Raw genomic sequence first — 17,708 nt, forward strand, 5'->3', positions numbered from 1 at the left:
AAAACAACTAGCAAGCACTATTTCACAATAAGGCATTTTTAGACTTTGATTTGTGCACCATAATAATATAATAGAAAAAAGAGATGGGAAAGACCTGACAGATGTTCTAGTCCTTGATAAGGTTTGATTACATGTTACCATTAAAAAAATACTTCTTTTTTTTTTGCTTGCCATTCCATTAAGCATTAACTCAAGCCCTTGAGCCTCTTCATATAATGATGCTGACCTGTACATCTAAAAATGCAAACATTACTGTGATATCAGGATAAGGTTCTTACGGATCTCAAAAAGTAATTTAGTTCATTAGGAATTTTGCTGACATGCACATTTTCATATAAAAGATGTATTCCCTCCTCCAGCGTTTCTTGATGAGCACTAGCCGGTTATATAAACCTAGGAATTATGTACAATTAAGCAATTTCTGTTTTCCAAAAAGAGACAGAAGAGTAGAAAAAATATTACATACCAAGCTTTGGAATAAAATTGATATGAGTACGTGTAATAAAGGCAGAATCCCAGATTATGTGTTATTAGATTTTTAAAAAAGATTCTTAGCCAGTAACATTTTTAATTTGCATGCACATGCACACACGCATACACACACACATCCCACAATTAATTCCAAGATTCAAGTCATACACAAACCAGACACATACACAAGCACAAAGTGGTGTGTGTCACCTAATCCAGTAAGACTATTGATGCTCAAATGGCAAGGAACAACCTGAAGTTATTTTTAATAAGACAGACAATAAACTGTTAGAAAACCTTTTATTAGTATTTTGACAATATCCATTACATCCATATGCAGTTAGCAACACCCTGTCCCTTGAATTGCTTATGGGAAAACAGTTTCCATACTTTAGTACAGTGTATAATTAGTTACCTAGAATAATGAAGGGTAAACCCCAGTGTAAACTCAAGTGTCATTCCTTAGTATAGTCTAGTTATTTGAAGAATGTACCCTACCATTGAGATGTTGTTTTGTGTTGCTCTAACATGCCTTAGCTCAGGTGTGTCAAGAATCACACTAGATCTACCTTTCATCTGCTTCTGATCACTGCTGTATTTGACCTGTAAAACAGCAACAACAGTACACATGAAGAATTCATGTACATGGAAAGATACTGAGAATGACAAGCCTCACAAAAAATACCATCACAATTGGCTCTCTTAAAGGTGCTAGTATTGAATTTAATATGGAGACTAAACTACCAGATCCTCCCAAAATAATCTTTAACTCTTTCCTCTAGAAGGGATAGGACATAGTATACGAACATCTGTCACCAGATGATTGACCCCCACATATATAGGCCTGGCCCTAGGGCAAGGCAAGTAAGGCAAATGCCTTGAGCCCCACACTTTCGGGACCCCACGCTGCTGAGTATTCACCATTCAGCAGCTGAACCCGGGGCCCCACTCCCAGCATCCTGCCTTGGGCCCGCAAACCCTTTGCCCAGGCCTGCCCTTATACTTGGGAGATCATCCTGGGACTGCATATACCAGTTCTGTGCCCAAACTTCACCAGAAGTGCAGGTGCAAAATGGATCATCTTGATAGATTTAGAGAATGAGCATTTATGCCCTTATGTGTTGTGTGGGTAGCAGTCACCATTACCATTTACAATCTTATGTTGTGCCTAATTAATATTGTTGTGGTACTCTATTTGATTAGCATACTGAATGCCAGGAATACCACAGTAATATTAAATACTTGCAAACAGCAATTGTCAACTTTTTCATGCAACAAATGCAAGAGTTTCTAATTCAAAAGCAGTAGTCAATTAGCACTGGCTTCTGTAGACTGGAGGATTTTTACTAATGGTCACTCTTATCTTAATCTTCATTCTCAAACCATAACATGCCGATTGTATGCTAATATAGACTGTTTTTTTAGTTTTATCCAGGCATTTACATTCACAGGTATCTCCTCTCAAACCATGTGCACGAATCTATTATAACATAATACCTAAAAGGGTGTCCTGATGATAGGACAAGAGCAATAGGTGTAAATCGCAGCAAGGGAAGTTTAGGTTGGACATTAGGAAAAGCTTCCTATTTGTCAGGGAGGTTAAGAACTGGAATAAATTGCCTAGAGAGATTATGGAGAAACCAGGATAGACAAACACTTGTCAGGGATGATCCAGATGGTCCCACTCCTGCAATGAGCGTAGGGGACTGCATCTGATGACCACTCGAGGTTCCTTCCAGTTCTAGTATTCTATGATTATATGAATGTGCTCTTATACTGAAAGGAGAATAAAATATAATTCCAACTATTCAGCAAATAAATGAAATTTGGTATTTTATGTTTGTTTTATAACCCTGCAGCAATCCACAGTATAAACTGCAGCATAGTCTATAAAGATTTATTAGGCAGTGGGTTTTTTAAGTAAATGTGCTTTAACAGTATATAATAAAAATTTCAAATGTAACTGTCTTTCTTGATACCAACATACTTATCTTACATCATATAATTACTGCCAGTGTATTTCATTACATCTCTGAGTCACTGCTCATTAGTATGGCTGAGCATTTATCAAGTCTATTTGGGGGAAAGTCTTTGTAAAAGTATTTCAATTTGCAAGAATAATGATAAACATAATTAAAACTCATAAGTACCTTTCTGTGATAAAGAAATTAAGCATCCCAGATATAGATATCTAAATTAACATTTGCTCTTACATTTTAAAGATATCTCACAGCCACTTGAGTCAACAACTAGGCTATGTCTACACTGGCAGCTCATTGCACAAGACCATCTTGTGCAAGGGTTCTTGTGCAAGAAGTCTTGTGCAAGAAAACGTCCACACTGCTATGTGAGAACTGTGCTTTTGCGCAAGAGCAACCATGGCAGTGTGGACACTCTCTTGTGCAAGAAAGCTCTGATGGCCATTCTTGCGCAAGAAATCCCTGCTGAGCGTCCACATTGCCCTCTTGCGCAAGAACTCCTGCGCAACAGGGCTTACACCTGTTAAAAAAGAGCGTAGCTCTTGCACAAGGAGTTGTCTCTTACCATGCTGTACTGGAAATTTCCTTGCACAAGAGCGGGCAGTATAGACGCTGTGCGGATTCTTGCGCAAGAACACCCGTACTTGCACAATAACCTGCCAGTGTAGACATAGCCTTATTGTTCCTTTGACTCTTATGTAGTCTGACAGATGCAGGCTCCTTTAATATTTCTCCAATAAACACTAAGTTTTAGGGTGTTCTTTACTACCACTTCTCTTCAAACCTTGTCTTTTTACTGCTCTGGATGAAATCCTGACCTTATTGTGATTAGAGTTTTGCCACTGATGTCTTTGGGGCCAGAATTTCACTCCTTGTGTTCTTGTGCTTGGGGCACTCCCTGAAACTTGCCTCTGTTTTTATCCCTGTGTCACATTCTCTAATTGCCTCTTTGGCTGTCTGACTTTTTAAATCTCTCTCAAGTTAATTCAAATGTTCAATCATCCATCTAGCCCCTCATTCAAAAGCTTTAAAACTTTGTAATGATAAAAAATTAATAGACAGTTAAAATCAGAAATAAAAAAAAAATCCTTGAACATAATCATAAAATCCAAGATAAATATACTGCCTTACTCATTGATATTAAGGAAGTAGGATCCCTTTTGGATCAGTCATCTCTGATATGGATAAAGCACAACATAATATAACATGGAACAGAAACTCATATTCACATTTTCATGCTTTGAATCACAAAAAGCTGAGCTTGCATTAAGTTTCTAATTCATGTTCCTTTTAGTCTTTTAACCTAGAGTTTACTTCTGAAGCTTGCTGACAAGAAACCAAGATTTCTCAAACAAAATCCAGTCATCCATAGCATGAGTTTGTCCTTGTAGAGCACTACTCCCAAGAGATCCACTTATATTTTGTGAAAGTAATTATGGGAAGCATGTATACTTTTGTTGCCCATGGTGGCATGTGTGTGGTGGTATGTGTAGTATATATTTTTGAAAGATCAACAATTCACCTTCAAATGGATGATGTAACAGGATGCATTTATCACATGAAATCTAAATTGAAAAGCATACTCATGTTATGAAAATAAACAGAACAAAAAGATTTAAATAACTTGCCGAGCTGATATTATCTTGATTCTTCTTGACTCTTTCCATCTCAGGAGTGACACTGACAGAAGTAGCTTTGGCAAGCTGCCCTTTATAGTGAACCTATCATTTCACAGAATAAAAAGTGGTGCATGTTATTTCAATAAACCATGTTCCATAACATAAAGGCATATGCTTTAAAAGGTCATCCAGGAAACAAATCAAAGGCTAAACTGCATTTGAAATTTATTAAGGCTTATACAACTTGATTCTTGAAACATAACCTTGAATTTTTCCTAAGGATTTTTATTATTTATGTATCTGTGTGTATATACAGAGACACTGTGTGCACCAATTAATAACTTGGCATTTACCATACTAAAGTTTACCATATTTATGGTACTCCCGCCACTTAGAATGGGACATGCCACAAATACTGCAATAAATTCAATGACAGCAAGTGGTAAATGTCAAGAATTTAATGGCACTCACTGTATCAAAACAACAAAAAAGCAAAGCAAACCCAGCAATCACATAAAGAATAATAAGATCATAACTCGAATAATATGTTTGGAGTTCACACTTCAAAAAGGATATTGAAAACTTGAAAAGGGTTCAGAAAAATGCTAAAAGGAATGCAGCAGTTTTGAAAACATATATAATTGTACTACACTAAAGAAGATACTTCTATTTAGTTTATCCAAGAAAAGGTTAGAAGTGACTTGCTAATAGACAACAAGTATCTACACACAGAAAAGATAACAGACAACTCTTTAATCTATGTAGGAACAGTTTTAGCCCACTGTGATAGCCAGCAGGCCCTTAAAAGTAAAGAAAAAAAAGCAGAAAAAAGCATAAGATCTAATGTCTGAAAGATGCAACTAAATACATTCAGACTAGCATTAAGGCACAGATTATTAACAGCAAGGGCTATTAACCATTACACAACTTATATATGAATGTGTTGGATTTTCTATCACTTGAAATTTTTAAATTAAGTCTGGCCATCTGCTTAGAAGATATGCCCTAGATCAAAGAGAAGTTACAGGCTTGATGCAGAAATTGCTGTAAGGTTCTATGCAGATCAGACCAGTAAACCATAATAAACCCTCGTCTTAAAATCTATGAATCTATTAAATCAGCTAGCCTCTATGGGAAGAATGGATACTTCCAGCCACAACCAGAGTGGAACTTTGGCAAGTGGCATAAACAGAGGGAAATTTGAACCAAACACACTCCCATTTCCTCATTGCCTTTGCTGACGTCATCTTTGATTTACGTGCTTCCAATCCTCTAAATCTCTGAGTAGAAAGAGCCCACTGCACCAGCAGCCCCATTATCTCATGCTCAATTTGGGAGTCCAGAGGAGCAGGGAAGCCAGAGTGTCTTTGAAGACAGATCAGAAAGGAGAATAGTCCTTCAGGAGTGCAAGGATGGGGAATATGCTCACAAGAGCTCTGCCTTCTTACACAGCTTTCTGCCCAGCAGTAGGATTTTGAGGTGATCCTTTTGTCTTTGAGCAGGTTTTGCGGGGAGAAGTAGGAAAACAAAGGAGGGATTAAACTGAAGTCCATATTTAATTGCAGACAATTATGGCCAGGGAAACATAAAGAGGACTGTATCAATCAAATATATGACCTGAAAGAGGAGGAATAGTTTTAGTTCTAATAGTTTTTTGTTTAATAAAACTATGGTCAGTGATTTATTCCAGAAACTTGTATCAGGTTTCATTTCCTGAATCATTCAAGGGCCCTGTTAATAGGTCCTTGGGCAACTGTTATTCTGGAGGTTTCCGTTAAGATATGTAATTCTTTTTGTATATATGCTCCATTAAGGAAAACAAACATCTTTATGGAGAGTTGTTTTGTTAGAAATCTATAGATCAGATGATTATGTAAGGAAAAAATTAAAGCAACTTCCCAAGCTGACAATTTCTTGATTCTTCTTGACTCTTTCCATCTCAGGGGTGACAGTCACAGGTGTAGCTTTGCAAGGCTGTTCTTTGTACTGAACCTGGTAAAAAGTATTTCATTCTATTAATAGAGATTAAAGAATAATGTAAAGCATTTTACTAGAAAATATCATACATTAATGAACATGCAATTATATGTTCTATCTACATGGTACTTCATGCTGATCCTTTTGCACATTCTCAAATTCACACATCAAGTGTATGTTATTTTGATATGAGTAGGTAATTCTCATTAATGTTAATCAAAGCTCAACAATAAGTGAACAGTTAAATTGTTAAAGTCTTTTTGACGAAGTAGAATTAATGCAAACATCGCAGATTTATTCATTTAGAACAAGACATTCAACAGAGAAAATATAGTATAATGAAAAGAATGAATAAGAGTCGCACATTGCTAATATTCTTCTGGTTTTTCTTAACTCTTCTTAGTTCTGGGGGATCAGAAATTGCTGTGGCATGCTTAATTTCTTCTTTGTATTTTATCTGAATAAGGAATATTTTAAAAGTGTTACTAACTTATGAGAGACCTAGAAAAGCACAACAAACTTTTTGTAATCCTCCTCCCGTGCCTAATAGGATTTTACATAGTAGTATTATAGATTAGAATGCCTACATTTTAAAGAATAATCATGTTTATTGTTTTTCTAAACAGTAACCATTCCGATTCCTTGTCCACTTGGATGGGATCAGATCTTACTCAACCCAGCACAGGATTCATGTGGCAGCCCTTGTCTGTTTGGCCAAGTGCCGTGCATAAGATGGACTCCGAAGTATTTGTGAATTTAAGGCTGCTTTCTGAAAGGTGCCCCTTCTTGAAGGTGGTGGAAGTGGTAGCATCCCTTACATATAACCAGCATGCAATTTCAAGAAGATCTCTACCTGAGAGCACTGGGGAACACCCTCCATTCTCCCTCAGAGTCTATCTTTAGCTTGTTAGGATAGCAACCAATAGGCCATTTAAGCCAAGTACTGAAATGTGTAATGCGATAGTATGTTACACAGTGTGACAGGATCAGACCAAATGGCTACAGGAGAGTGATCGAAGACAGATATATTAGACTCAGATTAAACAAGTCCCCTTTCTCTGGTTGGATACCAGGGGCTAACTAGGAGTGGTCAGGAACTTGCTCAAACCAAATCAGGCAGGCTGCCAATGAAGACACATGGAGTCAATTAGGAACGTGTTAGAATCAATTAAGACAGGCTGATCAGGACATCTGGAGCCAATTAAGAACCAGCTAGTACTGGTCAAAAAGACTTTAGGGTGTGAAATATGCTAGAGTAAGAAGGCACACTGCTGGAGGACTGAGAGATATAAGCATTCTCAGATACCAGGAGGATGTCCAGTAGTAAGGACAAAGGAGGTACTGGGGAGGGGCTGGACTCTGGAGTAGAGGGCAGGCCTGGGTTCCCCTGTCCCACAACTCTCTATTTGCCATGGGAGGGCTGGCCTGGGCAGAGAGAGAGACACCAGAGAGGAAGGGCTGTTTTGGAAATGAGTTTGACCTGTCTCGGACCCACTCAGAGGCGCATCAGAGATTACGGGGATTGTTCTCCTCCCTTTGCTCTATGCTGGCCAATGATGAGGATGGCTAAGTAAATGGCAAGTGTGTACCCCGAGGGAAAACACCTAAACTGAGGGTTGCCATGAACAATCCACCAGAAAGCACTGGACCCACCAAGGCAGAGAAGGAGCTTTGTCACAAGTTGTATTCATTTGTTGATGAGACAATCAGATAAAACATTAAGAATACATGATGGTGTATTTTTGATGGTGCATGATAGAGCATGTTGGTTTGATAGCTGTTATGGCACAAGAGTAATATCTCAGTATCTGCTCACTGATTTTTTTTATTTTTTATGACATTGTATCTTAAAGCCTATTTGTCAGCAGACTTGGGCAGCGAAGAAATGGAGTTCCTCTCAAAATCCAGATACAAGCTCAGGATATACAGAGGAAGATAGGTAGGGTTCTGGCTGATGAATCCCAAACACGGTCAAAGCTTTCAATGTCTAATGTGGGTTTAAGCAGGACCTTTCTTGAAACACACCCTTCTCTCCTTCCCCACTGAATTCTCTTTGTGGGGAAAGCTAAGCTCTGGTTTTTGATCATGAGGCATTAGTGAGGCTTTTTAGGCTGATATAGTCCAATCTTTAGTGCTAGTGTTGTTGCTAATTATTACATATCATTATACTACTATCTCTTGTGAATTACTGTATGGTAGGATACAACAGAAGGCATGATTCAGAGTGTATGTAAAACCAGAAGTATGTTTTGGACTTATATATGTGTGTGTATAGACAGATAGATAGATAGAACCTAGAATTCAACATAAGGAGAGGTTGTGTGCTCCAGCAGATGAGACACTAGAGTGGAAATCAGGGCTTGATATTCTTGGTTTTACCATTGTGTTGCTGTGTGATTTTTGGACAAGTTAATTTATTTCTCTGTGCCTCTATTTTCTATGGGTACATCTACACTGCAACATTATTCCCAAATAACTAGCATTATTCTGAAATAACTTAGTCCATATCTACACAGCAGGCAGTTATTTCAAAATAGTATGAAAATACTGTCAAGCCGGAGGACTTCTTATTCTGATTCCTATAACCCTCACTATACGAGGAATAAGAGAATTTGGAGGAAGAGTGCTCTATTTTGAAATAAGTGTTATGTGGATGCTCCCTATTTTGAAATAAGCTATGAAATTGACATAACTCAATTTGCATAGTTTATTTCTACTTAAGCCCTGCGGTGCAACTGCACCCTGTCACATCATTTGTCTGTCTTGTCTTCTTAGATTGTAAGCTCTTCGGGGACAGACTGTCAGTTACAATTTATCTGTACAGAGCCTAGCACAAAAGGGCCCACAATCTCAGGGCAAGTGTGATATAAATAATAATAAAGGATTCTCTCATCATTTATAGCAGCATGAAGTGTGTTTCTGAAATGTACAAAGGTAATAGAACAGCAAACTTTACAAGAAACACTGAATTGTGTGTTGATGTTCAGGGGAGCCCACAGCCACTGCAGTCTCCTAGGCACAGTGTATGTGTGTGGGTACAGCTCCCCACTCTGGGAAGGGGCAGCGCCTTGGGCAGAAGGAGTGTGGCCAGAACAGCCAGCTCTCAACAGCACCCAGTGCACAGTCCCCCCACCAGCTCTCATAGCCACTGCTCAGTAGAAGTGGCTGGGAGACCAAGGCTCCTTTGAATCACTGGGCCTCAGGGCAACTCTCCCCCTCCCAATCACTGGGCCTCTCCCCCTCCCAAATAGTAGGCCTGTCAATTTTATAACCCAGTTGAAAATGATTCTCAATAGCAAGACAAGGGAATATAAAAATATTAAAAGTAAAGCCATTTCCATAATTTTCTATCCTACACAAAAATGCTAAAGAACATTTTTTAGATTGCAATGTCTATTCAAAAGCTATGAAATTCCACAATTAAGGATACTTGTATATGCATTGAGAGAGAGTCTTTCATTACATGAACATATACTATTTTTTCCAGAGCTTCATTGTGAACACCTACTCATATTTTCTTTTATTCTCTTTGTTCAATATGTGGCCCCATACCGTACTTGCTGTGCAGTATTCAAACTCTACTCTGAAGACAGAATTATTAATTTTCTCATGGGCTTTTTTATGTGGTTCTTCCCTACTAGTATCCAAGTGCTTAATCCAACAAACATGAAATGTATTTATTTTCACAACACCCCGGAGAGGTGACAGGATGGTATTATTCCCACTTTACAGATGATGAACTGAGACAAAGACTAGTGGTCAAGAATATCCATCAAACTTGGGTGCTTTGAGACACCTGATTTTTCAGAGCTCCTGCCATTATATGGAACTTAATATGTTCAAAGTAGATGTTCCATTGACTTCAATTGCAGATGTGAGTGCTTAGCACTTCTGCAAATTAGAACCAAAGGTCTCAAGCCAGGAACCCAAAAAATGAAGCACACCTAGTGAAAAACCTATGAAAATAACACAGCGAAAAGCTTGGTCTAAGTGACTAAGTAACTTATAGCAGAAGCAGGGGTAGAATCCAGTTCTCCAAAGCACCAGTCTTTGCTTTAACTAGGAGACTATTCTTTCAATTTCTACAATCCCCTACCTCATTCACTAGAGCCTCCAGCTTCTACACAAATGAAAGAATGGTCCCAGAGACAACAGCCTCCTTCATTATATAATGCTGATTCCTCCCTAGCATAGCTCCATCCTGTGCACTTACTGAGGCAAGAGTCCAGTGGAAAAGCAGTATATGATCATGTAATTAAAGGCTGCATTATAACATCTACATACAAGAGGGCCATATTAATGTCGTATAGATCACCTTAATTTTTGAGAGATGCGCCTCATTGACTTGCAACAGTTTGCAATATAGTTAAGTTGGGGGTATTAAAAGATAAAATCCTGTCATCGTATATTTAAATTTTAAAAAGATCTATTTCACATTAATGATGATGCATCCAAATTAAACATTACATTTGAAGCCATGGAGCCCCAATAGAGTGTTAATACTGATCCAAATGCTCTTCCATCAGATATCAGTAATTAAACCTTGGCAATCTGATGGACGAGCATTTGAATAAGGTGAAGAATAGGAAAAGGTAATATTTATTATAAACACAATGGAAAAAAATTGACCACTCTTTGCTCTGGGGAAGTACAGTTGATGTACTTACGGAACTGATATTCTGCTGATTTTTCTTTACTCGTTCAATCTCAGGAGTCTCTTTTACTGCTGTGCCAGAGCCTACACCTTTCTTATAAAACACCTTCGTATACAAAAAGAGAAAAATAATTATGAGCCACTTAGGAATGCAAGCACCAGTCCTGGACAATTTTCTAAGGTCTAACATTGTCTGTAACTCAGGAATGCTAATGTTTTAATTTTTCATAAATCAGCCTCAATTATCACTAACATTAATAAAAGGTAATCTGACTTTCAATACCTTATAATATCCACAGGTAATATCCCAGGTAATCTAACACCATCATCCTTTTTATCTTAATTTCTTACAAGTTTTTGTAATGATATTTTTAACTTTCAATAATAATTTACAAGACTGAGGCTTTATGTTGCCTTTTTCATCCCTAGATCACATACTTTAAAAACATGGAAAAATACTATTTATTTTCAGACTGTGAGATATAGATGGGGTGGTTAAATTGCAATATGAGTCAGAGCTAAAAATTCAACATCTATACAGGACTTATACATTACAACTGAAAATACAGACTATATAAAAATGTCATTCTATTTTTTTCATACTTGTCTTTATTTCAATGATTTTAATAGAGGTCAAAACACAATACAATCAATAAATCAAAGGTACTCAAAGAGACAGTATTTAACAGATCACAAGAAGCTGCCATAATTTAAATAGGTCTCATATACTACTGCAAACTGCTTAACTTTCAGGTAAGCTTGTCTGAAAGAAAAATGTCTGGAACTAGAGTAACAGGTGTCACCAAAGTTGTCATTCAGTTTTAGTATTTTTAGGCTGGAAGGATAAAACCAAGTTTGACTCATGACTTCACAGAATAATTCTTTAATGCTTGGTATTTCTGCCTTTCCTAAAAGAAGACTTATTGAGTTTCTGGTTTTCTTCAATAAACATAAAATATTGATGCATAAATTCAAAATTCACCCACCCACAAATCTCTTTCTTTAGGAACATGGAAACAATTAGATTGGAAGAGGCCCCTGCTGTTTCAAAGCAAGGTGCAAGATACCTCACAGTAGTCAGACAAGGGATAGTCTGTACTCATCAAAGTCTTATCTTAGCCTAAATGTATATGCTTTTGTTAAATAATTACACTAAATATTATGGGGCAGTTTTTCAAAGCCACAGTGTTGCAGGCTCAGATTGGTCTCTGCAGAGTCATTGGGGAATTTCCTAGGAGGATTTAGGACTTTGAGGCTTGCCAAGACTCCTCCAAGCAGTGGCAGATTGATTATGTGGCTCTGAGTCTTAACTGGCAGGGGGCTTAAATCCCAATAGAATTTAGACCCACAGATCTCTCTCATTATGCTATTTCAGCATTTAACATTACCAACAGGTAGTGTTACTAACATTTAATTCTTATGCTGCCCTCTCCCTGCTGCCAACTGCTGGAGAAGAATGGGGCCAGGAGGTAGGATTTGGGGAGAGGAGTCTAGCTCAGGTTGCCTTTGTTATCTTATGTGTTTGAATTTAGCACATTACTGTGTTACTGTAACATGAGAGATAGTATGAAACATGCCTCCATAGTACACTGCCCAGCAGTGTTCTAAAATGAGGCAACAAATACCAAAAAGGAGAAAATATGCTAGATTATTCGTTGTTTTTTAAGTTTGTTTAGAAAGGAGTACTGCAGAAAGGGATCATAGTGGACCACAAGCTAAATATGAGTCAACAGTGTGACTCTGTTGCAAAAATAGCAAACATCATTCTGGGATGTGCTATAAGCAAGACACAAGAACTCATTCTTCTGCTCCAATCTGTGCTGATTAGGCCTCAACTAGAGTACTGTGTCCAGTTCTGGGTGCCATAGTTCAGAGAGGATATGGAGAAATTGGAAAAGGTCCAGAGAAGAAGAAGAACAACAACAACAAAAAAGGTCTAGAAAACATGACCTATGAGGGAAGACTGAGGGTATGTCTACACTACAAAGTTAGTTCGAACTAACGGACGTTAGTTCGAACTAACTTTCCTAGGCGCTACACTAGCGCTCCGCTAGTTCGAATTTGAATCGAACTAGCGGAGCGCTTAGTTCGAACTAGGTAAACCTCATTTTACGAGGACTAACGCCTAGTTCGAACTAGCTAGTTCGAACTAAGGGCTGTGTAGCCCTTTAGTTCGAACTAGTGGGAGGCTAGCCCTCCCCAGGTTTCCCTGGTGGCCACTCTGGCCAACACCAGGGAAACTCTATGCCCCCCTCCTGGCCCCGGACCCCTTAAAGGGGCACGGGCTGGCTACGGTGCCTGTGCCAGGTGCAAGCCTGCCAGCACCCAGCCAGCAGACCCTGCACCTGGCACGGCACAGAGCCACCCACCCGATGCCCCCCAGCCCACCCCCTCTTGCCGGGACCAGGCTGGCGGCTCCCGGGAGCTTGCCCTGGACCGCAAGAGGCGGGCACCTTCCTGGGCTAGTGCGGACATCGTGGACCTCGTCCACGATCTCCGCACTAGGCACAGGAAAGTGGCCGTCTAGGGCAGGAGAGCTGCCAGCCTGGCCACCCAGGAGCAGGTGTGCATGAAAATCAAGGGGGTCCACTGAGACCCCCGACCCTGAGCCCTGAGCTTACAATGGCCGTCCTGGGTCAGACCAAAGGTCCATCTAGCCCAGTAGCCTGTCTGCCGACAGCGGCCAACCCTAGGGACCCTGGAGGGGATGGACCGAAGACAGTGACCAAGCCATTTGTCTCGTGCCATCCCTCTCCAGCCTTCCACAAACTTTGGGTAGGGACACCACTCCTACCTTCTGGCTAATACCACTCCATGGACCCAACCTCCATGACTTGATCTCACTTCCCTTTAAACTCTGTTCTAGTTGTAGCCTTCATAGCCTCCTGAAGCAAGGAGTTCCGCAGGTTAACTATTTGCTTTGTCAAGAACAACTTTCTCTTACTAGTTTGAAGCCTGCTACCCATTCCTTTCCTTTGGTGTCCTCTAGTCCTTCTTTATGGGAACTCAGGAAGAACTTTTCTGAATGCACCCTCTCCACCCAACCCCTGCTTTTAGAGACCTCTATCCTGTCCCCCCTCTCTCTCCTCTTTTCTAAGCTGAACAGTCCCAGTCTCTGTAGCCTTTCTTCATCTGGGACCTGTTCCCAACCCCTGATCATGTTAGTTGCCCTCCCTTCTCCCAGCCTTTCTCTTCCCCTCTCCCACCTCCTTTTCCCAGTCTCCCGCAGTTTTGTTCAATAAAGACAGAGTCAATGTTGGAAGAAACGTTATCTTTATTTTGTACATCAATAAGAAGGGGGGCTAGGGAAGGGTAAGTGGAAGGAGGTGAGGGAGGAATGGGGTACGAACCCCCGATGGGGAGGACTGGGCTGGCTCTGCGGGCTTCTGGGGGTGGAAGCTCTCCTGCAGCCCCCCGATTGCCCCCTCTCCCCAGATGGCAGCCTGCGGCAAGTGCAGCCAGGCTGATGGCCGAGTGGTGTGATGTGCCCAGTGTGGGTACTCCGGGCACTCCAAGCCAGAACTTCTTTGCAAGCGGGGCACCCCTTAGAACTGTGTGTCCGGGGTGGGGGTCGGGACCCTTTAAGCGCAGCCCTCGGCTAGCCTGAGACAGCATCTCCATGCTCTAAGTGCTCCTTTTATGCCCTGCCGGCACTGCTTCCGGCCATCCTTAAGCCCTGTTCAGAGTCCACTCAATGTGGACTTGCTAGTTCGAATTAGCAAAACGCTAATTCGAACTAGTTTTTAGTTCTAGACGCGTTAGTTCGAATTAGCTTAGTTCAAATTAACTAATTCGAACTAAGTTAGTTCAAACTAGCGCTGTAGTGTAGACGTACCCTGAAAGAACTAGGTTTGTTTAGTTTGGAAAAGAGTAGACTGATAACAGCTTTCATGTACCTAACAGGGTGTTACAAGGAGGAAGGAGAAAAAAATATTCTTCTTAACCTCTGAAGATAGGACAAGAAGCAATGAGCTTAAACTGCAGCAAGGGAGGTTTAGATTGGACATTAGGAAAAGCTTCCTTACTGTCAGGGTGGCTAAGCACTGGAATAAATTGTCGAAGGAGGTTGCGGAATCAACATCATTTAGTGTCATGTCTATACTATGGGAGAAATTTGACCTAAGACATACAACTCCAGCTATGTGAATAGCGTAGGTGGAGTCGATGTATCTTGCATCGAATTTATGCGGTGTCCCCTCTGAAGGAAGTCTATAGGAGAAACTCGCTCATCATCTTCCCTTACTCCAGTGGAGTACAGGTGAACTGGAGCGCCACTGACAGTCTAGTAATGCCTCCTAAATGAAACCCAGGAGCTCTCTCCTCATAATATCACTCTCCCAGTAAGTGGAGAAAAGCCTGGAAACATTTAAGAGCAGGTTAGACAAACATCTATCAGGGATGATCTAGATGGTGCTTGGTCCTGTCATGAGTGCAGAGGACTGGATTTCATAATCTCCCAAGTCCATTCCAGTTATATAATTCTATGATAATATTTAACCTGTATGCATTTCGTAACAGTATTTCTTCTCGTTTTAGACCACAATCTTATGATAAAGCTTGCATTTAGTATGATGCCACTCCAGTCTTGCTGTGGTAATTAAAAATATTGGTGGCAAGTCTAGAACAGACTAAAAAAAAATAGTGATATAGTCTTTGCCATTGCAAAAGTGTGCAAATGGTTGAAGAACAATTAATTGAATATTCCCATTCTATGCCAGGACACAAGAGAGCTCATTTCACACTGAACATACATGAAAAATCACTTATAAAAGTAGAATTTCTGCTACTCACTGAACTAATGTTTTTCTGAGTATTCTTAATCCTCTCCATTTCTGGAGTATCTGGTATGGTACAGTAGTTACAGAGCATCTTCCCTGCTTCATCTTTGTACATTTTCTGAAAAACACCATTTTATTATGTACATGTCATCTTTGCTTATGGTTAGAACATCCAAAGTTGGTATTCATTCTTGTAATGTAAACGGAGTTAAGTCACAATTAATGGGCCGTTTGCACTGGCAGAACAGTTTAAAGGGCCTTCAGCTAATCTACTCTAGAAAAATAGGCTGGTATGTGATATGGGAGTGTTAAAAATCCACACCTCTGAGTGATACAATCAAACTGACCTAACCCTCAATGTGGCTAGCTCTAGGAAGAATAAACTAAAAAAATAACGAATGGTCTGGTAGCATTTATAGACTAACAAAGCATATAAATAGTATCATGAGCTTTCATGGGCACAGCCCACTTCTTCAGATGAAGAATGCTTCTCTTGACCTAGCTAACACCTCTCGGAGAGGTGGAGTACCTACAGTGATAGGATAACCCCGGTCATTGGCATAAGCAGCAGTGTATTCATGAAAACACTACAGCAGTGCAGCCGCAATGTTAAGAGCGGACAAACCCTTAGGGCTCGTCTACACTGGCCCCTTTTCCGGAAGGGGCATGTAAATTTCATGAGTCGTAGTAGGGAAATGCGCGGGGGATTTAAATATCCCCCGCGGCATTTAAATAAAAATGTCCGCCGCTTTTTTCCGGCTTTTAAAAAAGCCGGAAAAGAGCGTCTACACTGGCCCCGATCCTCCGGAAAAAGCGCCCTTTTCCGGAGGCTCTTATTCCTACTTCCTCCTATTCAAAGTAGGAATAAGAGCCTCCGGAAAAGGGCGCTTTTTCCGGAGGATCGGGGCCAGTGTAGACGCTCTTTTCCGGCTTTTTTAAAAGCCGGAAAAAAGCGGCGGACATTTTTATTTAAATGCCGCGGGGGATATTTAAATCCCCCGCGCATTTCCCTACTACGACTCATGAAATTTACATGCCCCTTCCGGAAAAGGGGCCAGTGTAGACGTAGCCTTAGTGTAAATGAAAATCAGGCCCTAAAACTTTAGTTTGACATGTAAGTATATTTAATATATAAATATGGATTCCTCTTATTAGAAAGAGGTAATGTGATAATACAATGAATAATGTGTGCCTCCAGCACACTTTTATGAGACATGGCAATAATAAACCTTCATTCTGTACTCACCTGGCTTGCAATTTCAGAAGCTCTTTTGGCCCGTTGTATCTCAGGAGTATCTGTGCCCACTTGCATCCCCTTCCCTTTAATTTCAGTCTCCAGATCTTTCTTATATTCTTTCTACAAATAAGATTATTATAGATCTCAGGATTAACCTTTATTGTAGCTAATGTAGCTCCTGTAGTTTGTGTGCCATATTCCACGCTATTCTTGTAACTCTCATTGGATTCCTAACAATGGGCTGTAGCTAGTTTTTGGGGGGTTCAAAATAAAACCCCTAAAAAAGGGCTGCAATCTAGGGTTTTGTTTTTTGTTTTGGAAGCTATGCTTATTTTCAGGCAGTTTTCAACATTATATATATTATCAACATCTCTTTGGGGTGTAAAAAATATGGCCCCTTTAAATCTTTGTCTTGAGGGGGAAGTGCTGATTGCTCCAGAAAGAGGAAGAGAGGTGGGGATAGGTTAGGAGAGATAGGAGAGTGACAGTGTGTATATGGAGCACTACATAAGGGATGCAGCAAGCAGGCCTTCAAATGGTGAAGGAACCAAAAATCAGCCTGAAAGGGACAGAAAGCATTGACTGGGGAAATCCAGGACAGAAGCCAGGAAGAGCACTGTGCCAGAAAAGAATTACCAGAGAGAAGCAAACTGTAGCTAGACCCAGTATCCCTGCTGCTCAATACTGTATGGGGCCATGAGTATTGGGGCTTGTGACTTTACATTGGAAATAAGGAGACAGGCTGTTAGCTAGTAAAGAGGAAAGGTTGTCACTCTGTGTGCGTTTGCAGAATGGAAGAAGAGGGCATCGGAAAGGTTTGTTGGGGAACGTTTACTGGCAACAACGACTCCCAGGAGCACCCAAAACTCACCACTGGATTGGAACTTTGCCCAGGACTTCTGAACTCTGTGCAGACACACTGTTCTGTGTCTGTCCTTTCACAGTGTGGTACCACTGGTCCTGTGGGAGTCTTGTGTTGAATACAACCCTATT

The 17,708-nt window shown here is 40.3% G+C and overlaps 1 protein-coding gene across 5 annotated transcripts in view; it reads right to left on the minus strand.

The window, feature by feature from the left end:
- Nucleotides 1–17,708, minus strand: part of NEBL (nebulette) — a 416,787-nt gene that overhangs the window by 41,815 nt on the left and 357,264 nt on the right. For 3 of the 5 annotated variants that reach the window (XM_075922490.1, XM_075922489.1, XM_075922492.1), the window contains exons 17-23: nucleotides 16,725–16,835; nucleotides 15,492–15,596; nucleotides 10,714–10,806; nucleotides 6,411–6,503; nucleotides 5,968–6,061; nucleotides 4,079–4,170; nucleotides 970–1,074 (exon numbers count right to left, since the gene is read on the minus strand). The exons of the other annotated variants lie outside the window; for them this stretch is intronic. In XM_075922490.1, the coding sequence (XP_075778605.1) occupies nucleotides 970–1,074; nucleotides 4,079–4,170; nucleotides 5,968–6,061; nucleotides 6,411–6,503; nucleotides 10,714–10,806; nucleotides 15,492–15,596; nucleotides 16,725–16,835 (693 nt within the window). The remainder of the gene's footprint in view (nucleotides 1–969; nucleotides 1,075–4,078; nucleotides 4,171–5,967; nucleotides 6,062–6,410; nucleotides 6,504–10,713; nucleotides 10,807–15,491; nucleotides 15,597–16,724; nucleotides 16,836–17,708) is intronic. 5 annotated transcript variants of the gene reach the window in all.

The sequence above is a fragment of the Pelodiscus sinensis genome, chromosome 2 (genome assembly GCF_049634645.1).
Source record: "Pelodiscus sinensis isolate JC-2024 chromosome 2, ASM4963464v1, whole genome shotgun sequence".
NCBI classification, from domain to species: domain Eukaryota; kingdom Metazoa; phylum Chordata; order Testudines; family Trionychidae; genus Pelodiscus; species Pelodiscus sinensis.